Source organism: Nerophis lumbriciformis, linkage group LG04 (assembly GCF_033978685.3).
Source record: "Nerophis lumbriciformis linkage group LG04, RoL_Nlum_v2.1, whole genome shotgun sequence".
NCBI lineage: Eukaryota > Metazoa > Chordata > Actinopteri > Syngnathiformes > Syngnathidae > Nerophis > Nerophis lumbriciformis.
This window is the reverse complement of record NC_084551.2, coordinates 34437481-34450000: the sequence shown is the minus strand read 5'-3', so window position 1 is coordinate 34450000 and position 12520 is coordinate 34437481. Positions and strand designations below refer to the sequence as shown.

Sequence of the window (12520 nt, the reverse complement as noted above, 5' to 3'; positions counted from 1 at the left end):
ATATATATATAGATAGATAACATAAATACTTGAATTTCAGTGTTCATTTATTTACACGTATACACACATAACACTCATCTACTCATTGTTGTACTTGAAAGTGCAATGCTTTGCAGCCAGAAGCACAGCCTTATATACTACATACATACTAAATACACAGTAATGAAAACACAGTTGTTCTACTAACTGTACTGTGCTTGCTGCTTACTTACTAAAAAAAAAAAAAAAACACTTACCTTTCACTATTTGAGTAGCCTTTGTTCTGCCATTTGCGTACTGGCGCGCGATCTCTGAATCCGGGAACATATCCTTCACGGATTTGTTGAATACATCCGCAAATGAGAACGGATGTTGCTTCCAGCTATCAGCATAGCTATCTTTGTCTCGACATATGTTACACCATCGAGTCTCCATTTAGCGAGGTGGCCCATAATACTGGGCTGTGACCGGTGCTGCGCTGTCGACGCTTTGTGCTTCGCTGTCCGTTCATGACTGAGTATATCCGTTCGGCCACCGTGTTCAATGGAGAAGTCTGTTCTACAAAATTTACAGGCAGCATACCCCTTCCCCTTAGAACTGTCCTGGATAAACTAAAATTCTTGTTTCCATTCATTTTGGAACTTACAAGCATATTTCTTCATCTTACTCGTTGCTGTATCTTCCTCGTCCGCATGGAGCTGGAGGGGGCTTGGCCTCCAGCTCTGGCTGGAAATCGGGAGAAAATTGGGAGAAAATTTGTGCCGGGAGGTTTTCGGGAGAGGCGCTGAAATTCGGGAGTCTCCCGGGATAATCGGGAGTGTTGGCAATTATGCCTGTGGTGCATATCTTTTTGTTTGGACTACAACTGCCACTAGGAAAAATAAAAACTTCTATCATTTATGGAGATATTCACTAATGTTACTGGTTGGTAAACGTCACAAATCGGGAAAATCTCAAATGGCTTGTTTGGTACAAAGCAAAAGTGTTTTAAAAATGTATACTCCACATTTCTAGTTCACATTTTGTTATGGTATGGTATCCTCTTTTTGTGGTGAAAATAAATGTGTTAGCGCCCCGTAAAAGGTGGGAAAAAGGTAGACGCTGGGGGAGGATGAGCAAAAAAAAAAGTCGATTTCAGACTGGACTCCTATTGAGGGTGGCCCAGTCTGTAGTGAGAAAAAAACGCCACAGCAAAGCACATATACAGTACATATTACGACACTTACAGTCAGTCAGTCCAACAAAGTTCAACAGCAACAGTTGTGTGTCCATGAAAGACAGGGGAGGAGTTTGTTGCGTCTTCACTGCACTGTCCTCTGGGAGAGTCTCGAAGCTACGACCTTGTCACGTCGCTTGCAGCCAGGGGAAATCAATCCAGATTAGAATGTTTGTGTTTGAGCGAGTGAAAATACATTTAAACTTTCACTCCTAATTGTCTATTTCTGGTCCTCAAATTCATCATTCTTCACAATCAGAGCAGTCGGCGTCCCCGAAATGTCGCCAAAGATTGCAATATAGTCCAAAATCTCAAAAGTCTGAGTGCCCACAATTCTGTTTGCATCCTCCAATTATTTGTGGCAGCTTTAGAGTACTTTGAATAGCTGCCAGCATCTTCCAATTTGTCGAAACACCAGAGGAACGCTTACTCCAATCAGCAGATGTCCTGTTATCACAATAGGTAGATATCTTCAGCATCGTGGACTGAAAGGGCTGCCAGACACGCAGCACTCCTCTTCTCCCAAGAGTCTACAATCATTCTGTCAAGACAGGCAGGTTCCCGCGAACCCGAGATCTTGTCAATTTTGTTAAGAGGAAAGTTGATCAATTCCATTGTTTAGATTTTAGAAAGCAGTGCAAAAAGAGGCATCAAGAAAGTTAAGACAAAACAAAAAAGCAAAAATTGGAGAGAAGGGAGAGGGAAAGGAAGTGTCCGCCTTCGATGAGTGCCAGTGGGGGAAAAAAAACACAAAATACACAAAAACTTGTACCAACAGGCAAGAAAGGTGGGTTTTACATACAATTACCCATTTAATCCAGGCAGGGTGTAACAAAAGCTCTGTATTTTACCTCAATATAATAACGTTTGCAGTTTTTTTTTTAAGTTGAAAGTCAAATCTGTTTCATTAATTAGCTTGTACTATTCAGGGAAGACCTGATGAAAATGTTGCGATCTAAAACCAGATTTAGCAGCAGCCTGTGTGAAAACAAGCTGATGCTTTCCTTCCAAGAGGAAGATTTCACAGACTACAAAACACTTCTGTCATTTACTTTCCTCGCCACACGGGCCAAATTGTTCCAATCAGCAGCTCCTTTTGACAATCAGCGATGCTGTCAGACTGACGCATTGACCGAGCTTCAGCACACACTGTGACGGGGTGCACCATTTCCACTGCTCCCCTTTTTGTGGTCTTTTAAAGCCTGCTCGCATCCTCTATTACCACGTGTGCAACACAATTGGTACCTTGAAAAAAAGCAGGAATCAGTGTGTGTGCACCTCAATGGAAGACTATTGAAGCTTCCAGGGCCGTGTTGCAACTTGCAATATTGGAGATGTCTAATACTGTACATCAATTACGTCTCTCCTTTTTTTTCCCTCATACTTTTGTCAAAATCTATCCCCCATGTGTGGATGCTGTAAATACTGCCAGCCATCAGCATCTCCTCACCTCTGTGTCAATATCTCTCAATTTGACCGGAAACAAATAGGCAGCTGCAATGAACAGAAAATTGTGTGTCTGGGCATCGCTCAGTGTTATAGCTTACTTCGATTTTCTATATGTATGTGTTGTTTTATCATTTGTTTGTATGAGGCATGAAAATACTGCACATATATGTTTGTGTGTGCGTGCTTGAGTTCTCCATCTCCTTTCTCACATTATTCATAAAGCCATGTGGTGTTTCAACCTTCAATCTTAAAAATCCATAAACAATACATTTCTTAAACTATAACATGATATATTTAATGTGGATGTATTTAACGATGCCTTTTAAAAAGAAAACCAACATTTTGTATAAAAAACATTACAATAGAACAGGGGTGGGCAATTCATTTTTACCGGGGGCCGCATGAGCAACCCGAGCACTGCTGGAGGGCCACACCGACAATATTTCAATTAAATTTTGCTCAATTATTTTTGATATACCGTAAGATAAATAAAAAATAATAATAATAATAATTTCATTTAACCTAACTTAACTTTATACAAAAGCAGATTTCTTTTGATGGTTTTATTTTTAACACTGTCTTGCACAACACTTCCTGATGTATAATACAATGCAAAAATATCCATTTCTGTCACTTTATCCTGCATCCTCTTTAAAAGTCCAACTTTTTTCCCCGTCAGATTTGGACAACCACCTGTTGTCACACCTGCCAGCTTGTCCCATTTCAGTCCTAACATGTCCAAACACGCATTTACCTATGTGAACAAGTCATTACCTGTGGTTGTCTCTTTAATTGACTGCATGGCTACCAGCTACTCCGTGATTTGAAAGTCTGCAGTTATCCCACGTAAGAAGATGTGCAGCTGGGCGGTGTCACGTACATCGCAGCTCTCATCCAAAGCCAGCGAAAAACAGTCAAAGTCGGCCGTTCTGTTCTTCAGCTGAAGCTCCAAGTTTCCAGCGATGATCTCAACCCGCCTCATTACAGTGCGTCGGGAGAGTGACACGTTCTCAAATGTGCCCCTCTTCTCCGGGCATATCAGCGCAACAGAGTCCAATAAGCACTCCTTAATAAACTCTCCGTCAGAAAACGCCTTACTTTTTCTGGCGATTTTGTGAGAAATGACGAAAATTGTCCTGACAGCTGCATCTCTGGGGGTGTGAAATTTGGCAAAAAGTCCTTGTTGGGTTTGCAGTTTTACCATCAACGCATCAGCCTCCCTTGCGCGCGCTTCATCAGACAGATTCCAGTATTTTTCCTCGTGCTTTGTCGTGTAGTGGCGATTTAGATTATATTCTTTAAACACAGCAACCTGTGTACCACACATTAAGCACACGGCTTTACCTTTAATTTCTGTAAAGAAATACTTGGCAGTCCATGTCTTGTTGAAAACACGGCATTCGTCATCAACTTTTCTCTTTTTAGCGTCTCAGGGGTAATCGGGCATCACTTGTCGCTGTGCACCTTCACTCACAGGTTACACACGGACATACGCCCATAAATAACACTTTTCAAAATAAAAGCAGCACAGTTGTATTGCACGCACGACATAGATGTTTTTTTTATTTTTTATTTTGTAATTTGTGATTGCCGCTGTTCATTCACTCACAATCGCGCACGAGCATACGTCCACACGGAAGTAATACAAACAACGCTTTTCAAAACAAAAGCAGCACCATTGTATTGCACACTCGACATAGATACTTTTTTAAATTTATTTTGTAATTTATGATTGGCCTCACGCGGGCCGGACAGGGACGCATAAAGGGCCGGATGTGGCCCGTGGGCCGCAGAATGCCCAGGTCTGCAATAGAATGTACTACTAACAATTACAGACATGTTATGAAGTAATGTAATAATAATGTACAGCATTTATTTACCTTGGAGAGCAGACTTCTACGGCATCTCTTTCTTGCTACTTCTCAGTCAAATACACCATCAGCCATCAGCAGCTTTTCCGTATGTTCATGGATAAATGTCTGCCGTTTAGATATTAAAATAGTGTTAGACTCATTCTGCTTCAGTATGGTGCATACTAGCAGTGATACGCCCAAATTACATCGCCAAGTTGGCGACACATTCAGTCATGTTTTTGTCGATCTTCCACTTCTTTTTCTCAGCACTGTCCTTCACACTCACTTCCTTTGTTTCAATGTTTAGAAAACAAAGTTATGTTGATCTCTAGCTATAAGCTAATGCTATCGAGTAAGAACAGGTGTTACGCCTGGATCTTACATGGTTCACTGTGAGATTTGCTACACCAACTATTGGCGGGGATGTCTGTACCTTGCAACTTGCTTGCAACTTAAAGAGGAACTGCACTTTTTGGGGAATTTTGCTTATTGTTCACAATCCTTATGAGAGACAAGAACACATTTTTTTTTTGCATTCTAATTTGTAATAATACATTGTTTGAGGTGGCTAACAATGCAGCTAATGGGAGAAATTCATTCTGCCTTTAAGTCACTTCAAAATTGCATCCAAAAACAGCCAACAATACTTCAGTAACCTGCATAATAACCAGGCTGTAGCGGCATTGTGATTGTAAGAGCAAACACTGAGGTACTGTTTATCGAGCCTAGTAACACATCACCTTGCGACGGTATGCCACAGTATTAGCCATAAGCTAGCTTCTGCGTCAGCCGCTGGATTTGGCTTTTCAGTTTGTAATGCACAGTACAATACGATAGGTCACCAAACTGTACAAAGTGAAAAGCAAGAACAATAATATTACAGTATCTGTAAAATTATAGCCCACATTTCATATTTTGTTTGTTCACAACTAGCTCAATGATGTATATAGTTGTAATAACAAGCATGGTGTGCTGTATGTATTATGATCGATATGATAATGACTCACTTTTTCCAGTTGATTGTGAATATGCACTCCATTTCTGTCGACATAGCTTGGCTCCAAGCTCCACATTTACGGCGTCAAGTCACTCCGGTCCATACTCTCTCGGCTTTTGTCTGCTCCAACGTTTTACCCTGTGCTCAAGCTCGCTCAGCTTCTATAACCAGAAGTTCATCTTCCGTAAATTCAGGTTAAAAAAGATAAGCTTGTTGAATTCTCAAAAATACTCATCTTTGTCGTCTATTACAAAGTCTGCCATGATTAGAACACGCACGCATTTGTTGCCAGAAGTACAAACGATGTTGCTATGGGCACTAAAATAAATGTGCCCAGGAATTAAGTTCCGGCAAGGCTTAAAATGACCAAAATACGGTAAATTTTGTTCGTATTTCATATTGTTATGAACATGTCTGTTACTACATAATGTGTATATATTAGAGATGCGCGGATAGGCAATTTATTTCATCCGCAACCGCGTCAGAAAGTCGTCAACCATCCGCCATCCACCTGATGTAACGTTTGATCAGAACTGCACCCGCCCGCCATCCGCCCGCACCCGCCCGAAGTTTTATTTACGGAGGCAATAATTGAGCATGGATTTCCAATCGCACTGGCTGATCACATGGGACAGTTAAATGTTTGTAATGCAACCTTTAAAAATCATTACGCGGTGATCGCGGTCCCAAAAATAAACTTTTCTTGCATGATAATGTCCAGAAAAATTCGCTTTATATTACTATAGAGTCCTTTTAACGAATGAGTTTGATGGTTTATCACAAGCCTTAAATGAAAGAAGTCCTTTGTTCTCCTGCACCATGCATGCACTTTGGCCTTGCTTCGTGTTTGGTGCGCAATCCTGTCGGCTGTATTTCACAGCACGACATACTGTTAAAAGTGTTTATACTATTTATGCTTTCAAGTCCAAGTTGAAGAAATCTTGTTAAATGTTGACAGCATAACTACCAAAATACAGAAGTATGTCCTTAATATTTTTGCAGTGCTATTTCTGTTGAAAAGTTCAAATGATTACATTAGAGATGTGATGTGCCACTTTTCAAGTGTCTGATGGCTTAAATTAATTTTCATTAATTTTTCATATTTTGAATTCTTTTGAAAGGCTTACAAAAAAACTACATTTGAATTGTAATTCCATGCTATTGACAGGACTATTAATTTTAATGAAGTTAGCTTACCATGTTTACAGTATGATAATTGTGATAGAAATGTGAATTTTAGGCACAGAATATTTTTTACAATTGAACAAGGCAGTAGATTATACAAGCTTGGACAGAAAGTTAATAATGACACCAATTTTTTTTTTTATGGAATTGTTTAGTACTGTTTTACCATTTGTTTACTGTAAAAAGTGTTTATACTGTTTATACTTTCAATTAACAAATTGAAGTCTTGTGAAAGGTTGACAGGATAACTGGCATTAACTGTCAAAATAATTTCAAACTATTGAAGTTAGCTTACAGAATAAACATGCCAATCAACCCATATGATTTTTGCTGTAATATTTTTGTTTTGAAAAGTCACTGTGACTGATAGAAAAGTGATGGTTTTAGCAACATTTTAACCTGTCTGAATGCTAATAATCATTTTGCGTCGGGGGGCGAAGCCCTGAACCCTCCACCAGGACTTTGTCCTGGACCTACCGGGGCCTGCGGCCCTTGGACCCTGGCTACTAGGTTTTTCTGATTTCAAAAGTTGGCAGGTATGGTGAGGTTATAAAGCTTTTGCCTGTTAAAGAAAGGAGACTGATCCAATGCAGCACAGACTTTCGCGTGCCACGCTGTCACGACCCAGACGCACACCAGTGCGCAATCATATGGGAGCCGCGCTGAGCGCACCTCCAAGCGCGTCTCGCTGCCGGCGACAGCCAGGTATGGGCCCACGCTCCAGCGCCATCCATTTTCAGGGCTATAGTTGATTCGGCAGGTGGGTTGTTACACACTCCTTAGCGGGTTCCGACTTCCATGGCCACCGTCCTGCTCTCTATATCAACCAGGGTGAGCCCCACCCCTTTCGTGAGCGCACACTGCGCGCGGAGTGACCCCTGTTACGCGCCCCCGGCAACAGGGGTGGCGGGCAGGTAAGCTGCGCGGGCGGAGCGCGCGGAGTGACCCCTGTTACGAGCCCCCGGCCACAGGGGTGGCGGGCAGGTAAGCTGCTTACCTGCTGCGCGTGACGCCGGCCGCGGCGAAGGCGGACGAGGCGTGGTGTCGGTGCGGTGGGCGCGGTAGTGACCCTGGACGTGCGTCGGGCCCTTCTCGCGGATCGCCTCAGCTACGGCTCCCGGTGGGGCCCTCTCGGGGGAAGGGGCCTCGGTCCCGGACCCCGGCGAGGCGTCCCTTCTCCGCTCCGTAAAAGTGTCCATCTCTTTTCTTTTTTTTTCTTCTGTTGTGGCATATGCAGCAGGTGCCTGCTCGTTTTTCGTATGTGGGTAACAACATTTAACTATGTATATATATTTCCGAATTGGTTTAACTGCCACCCGCAAAAAATAAAAATAAAAAATAAAAAATATCTAATTAATCCGCCCGACCCGACCCGCGCGCGGATAAAATCTTATTTTTTTAAATTTCATCCGCCCGATCCGCGGATAATCCGCGGACTCCGCGGTTGTGCCCGCAAACCGCGCATCTCTAGTATATATATATATATATATATATATATATATATATATATATATATATATATATATATATATATATATATATATATATGTGTGTGTGTATGTATGTATGTATGTATGTATGTATATGTATATATATATATATATATATATATATATATATATATATATATATATATGCTGTATATATGTATATATATATATATATATATATATATATATATATATGCTGTATATATATATATATATATATATATATATATATATATATATATATATATATATGTATGTGTGGGAAAAAATCACAAGACTACTTCATCTCTACAGGCCTGTTTCATGAGGGGTTCCCTCAATCATCAGAAATCTCCTGATGATTGAGGGAACCCCTCATGAAACAGGCCTGTAGAGATGAAGTAGTCTTGTGATTTTTTCCCACACATATATATATTGCACTCTACTACGGTATCGAGCACTATTTTTTGGATAACCTTATTAAGACATATATATATATATATATATATATATATATATATATATATATATATATATATATATATATATATATATATATATATATATATATATGTATATATATATACACAGTACAGGCCAAAAGTTTGGAAACACCTTCTCCTCATTCAATGCGTTTTCTTTATTTTCATGACTACTGTAGATTGTTACTGAAGGCATCAAAACTATGAATGAACACGTGTGGAGTTATGTACTTAACAAAAAAAGGTGAAATAACTGAAAACATGTTTCATATTCGAGTTTCTTCAAAATAGCTTCCCTTTGCTCTGATTACTTTTTCGCACATTCTTGGCATTCTCTTGATGAGCTTCAAGCACAACTGTGAAGTGAAAACCCTTTCAAGTGACTACCTCTTGAAGTTAATCGAGAGAATGCCAAGAGTGTGTGCGAAAAAGTATTCAGAGCAAAGGGTGGCTATTTTGAAGAAACTAGAATACAAAACATGTTTTCAGTTATATCACCTTTTTTTGTTAAGTACATAACTCCACATGTGTTCATTCATAGTTTTGATGCCTTCAGTGACAATCTACAATGTAAATAGTCTTGAAAATAAAGAAAACGCATTTAATGAGAAGTTGTGTCCAAACTTTTGGCCTGTACTGTATATACATACATATATACATAAATATATATATATATATATATATATATATATATATATATATATATATATATATATATATATATATATATATATATATATATATATATATATTGGATCAGTCTCCTTTCTTTAAAAGAGATGGACACTTTTACGGAGCGGAGAAGGCCCCCGACGCCTCGCCGGGGTCCTGATGATTGAGGGAACCCCCCCCTCATGAAACAGGCCTGTAGAGATGAAATAGTCTTGTGATTTTTTTCCCACACATACATATATATATATATATATATATATATATATATATATATATATATATATATATCCATGCATCCATCCATTTTCTACCGCTTGTCCCTTCTTTGGTATATATATATATATATATATTAGAGATGCGCGGATAGGCAATTATTTCATCCGCAACCGCATCAGAAAGTCGTCAACCATCCGCCATCCACCCGATGTAACATTTGATCAGAACCGCACCCGCCCGCCATCCGCCCGCACCCGCCCGTTGTTATATATCTAATATAGACGATGCAAGGCATTAGTGAGGTTATAAAGCTTTTGCCTGTTAAAGAAAGGAGACTGATCCAATGCAGCACAGACATTCGCGTGCCACGATGTCACGACCCAGATGCACACCAGTGCGCAATCATATGGGAGCCGCGCTGAGCGCACCTCCAAGCGCATCTCGCTGCCGGCGACGGCCGGGTATGGGCCCAACGCTCCAGCGCCATCCATTTTCAGGGCTAATTGATTCGGCAGGTGGGTTGTTACACACTCCTTAGCGGGTTCCGACGTCCATGGCCACCGTCCTGCTGTCTATATCAACCAGGGTGAGCCCCACCCCTTTCGTGAACGCACTGCGCGCGGAGTGACCCCTGTTACGCGCCCCCGGCAACAGGGGTGGCGGGCAGGTAAGCTGCGCGGGCGGAGCGCGCGGAGTGACCCCTGTTACGAGCCCCCGGCCACGGGGGTGGCGGGCAGGTAAGCTGCTTACCTGCTGCGCGTGACGCCGGCCGCGGCGAAGGCGGACGAGGCGGGGTGTCGGTGCGGTGGGCGCGGTGGTGACCCTGGACGTGCGTCGGGCCCTTCTCGCGGATCGCCTCAGCTACGGCTCCCGGTGGGGCCCTCTCGGGGGAAGGGGCCTCGGTCCCGGACCCCGGCGAGGCGTCGGGGGCCTTCTCCGCTCCGTAAAAGTGTCCATCTCTTTTTTTTTTTTTCTTCTGTTGTGGCATATGCAGCAGGTGCCTGCTCGTTTTTCGTATGTGGGTAACAACTTTTAACTATGTATATATATTTCCGAATTGGTTTAACTGCCACCCGCCTGAATCTATTTAAAATCTAATTTTTTTTTATTTCAACCGCCCGACCCGACCCGCGGATAAAATCTAATTTTTTTAAATTTCATCCGCCCGATCCGCGGATAATCCGCGGACTCCGCGGTTGTGCCCGCAAACCGCGCATCTCTAATATATATATATATATATATATATATATATACATACACACACACACACGCATAGAGAGCAACCATACAAAACTAAATTGGGCATTGTCTACCGCAGGTTTTTGTTCATTTATTTTTCCTTAAATCTTATTGTTGTGTTGCCAACTTTTCACCCGTTAAAATGTTTGAGAAAGTGTTCCTATCGTACTACCAACATATTGAGAAGCATCACACACGGCTACCAACGTCTTGGGATTGCAGCCAAATTATAATCAAATACATATCATTTATCATAAGATGTATGTATGTGTCCTGTTTGACACACAATACAAATTGTCAAACCTTTACAAGTTCTCCGCTACTCACAAGTGCAGCAATTTATCATCGCAACACTTAATCCATGATGATATTTTGCAGTTGTCAGTCAGGGTAAGGGCAGATGTGCAATCGTAATGATATTTATGTACAGTGTCACAGTGTCAAAACAAGACACAATTCTTTATCAGTTAGTTAATGAGAGACTGGACAAGACATATTGAGCGATCCAATCCTCTAACTGTGTGGCAACAGTTTAGTTTCTCTGCACCAGTGCACAGAGCAAGCTCCATTGAGGCTTGCTTTCATGAGTTTGGTGTGGATGCACCTGAGAGCCCAGACCACAACCAATTCTTGTTGTGGGTGCCAAGGAACCAACTATGTTTTTGCTTCTGTGTTGGAAGTTTTATAACATCAGTAACCTTGGATGGTTAATTATGTGTTCAAGTGTTCAAGCTTATTTTTCTTACCCAGCGGTACGTTCTAACGTGAGTTGTAAACCTTTTCTGAAGGCTAACACATCTTTCAACTCAAAAGATGAAGGTCTTTCAGATGATTAGTTCCTCACTTTGCATTTTACACATTCAGTTCCATTCTTTTGCAGTAACATGCAGACATTTACAGCCAACATTATTAAATCATGTTAAAGATGTAGTGGTTATTGTATCTCCTTTGACCCTTTACTTAATAAAGTGTTATCTGTGACGTCTAAATAGTGATCAGTTAAAACCTTGTTCTTTGTATGACAAAATAATATTGTAATAATATTCAGACCTATTGTATTATATTCTGTATTGACAAGAGTGAGTATTGCTGTGGTGATTTAAACCTTGTTTGTGTTATGCTCAGGGTGTTCCTGGAAACCAAGGCTCCCCTGGTAGAGATGGCCCCCCAGGATCGAGGGTAAGACATCCCCTGTTGTTGCAGTGTGGATCTCTCAATCTTTATTTCACAGCAATATAATGCACAATCATGTTGTTGACTGTGTAACTATAAATGATGCGGACAACTAGTGGCAAGTGCCCAACCGCATAAGGATATTAAAAGACAAATTATTCATACTTACACTATATTGCCAAAAGTGTTTGGCCACCTGCCTTGACTCACATATGAACTTGAAGTGCAGTGACGTGCGGTGAGGTTCATGGCTGGTGAGGCACTGACTTCATCACAGTCAGATTTACAAACATATGAACCCTAAAGACTTTCTTATTCACCATTTGATTGGCAGCAGTTAACGGGTTATGTTTAAAAGCTCATACCAGCATTCTTCCCTGCTTGGCACTCAGCATCAAGGGTTGGAATTGGGGGTTAAATCACCAAAAATTATTCTCGGGTGTGGCGCCGCTGCTGCCCACTGCTCCCCTCACATCCCAGGCGGTGATCAAGGGATGGGTCAAATGCAGAGGACAAATTTCACCACACCTCGTGTGTGTGTGACAATCATTGGTACTTTAACTTAACTTTAACTTTACACATACAAACTG

At 41.2% G+C, this 12520-nt stretch overlaps 1 protein-coding gene across 7 annotated transcripts in view; it reads left to right on the top strand.

Moving 5' to 3' along the window:
• col14a1a (collagen, type XIV, alpha 1a) overlaps positions 1 to 12520 on the top strand; it is a 367796-nt gene that overhangs the window by 315369 nt on the left and 39907 nt on the right. For all 7 annotated transcript variants that reach the window (XM_061953441.2, XM_061953406.1, XM_061953424.1 and 4 more), the window contains one exon: positions 11883 to 11936. In XM_061953441.2, the coding sequence (XP_061809425.1) occupies positions 11883 to 11936 (54 nt within the window). The remainder of the gene's footprint in view (positions 1 to 11882; positions 11937 to 12520) is intronic.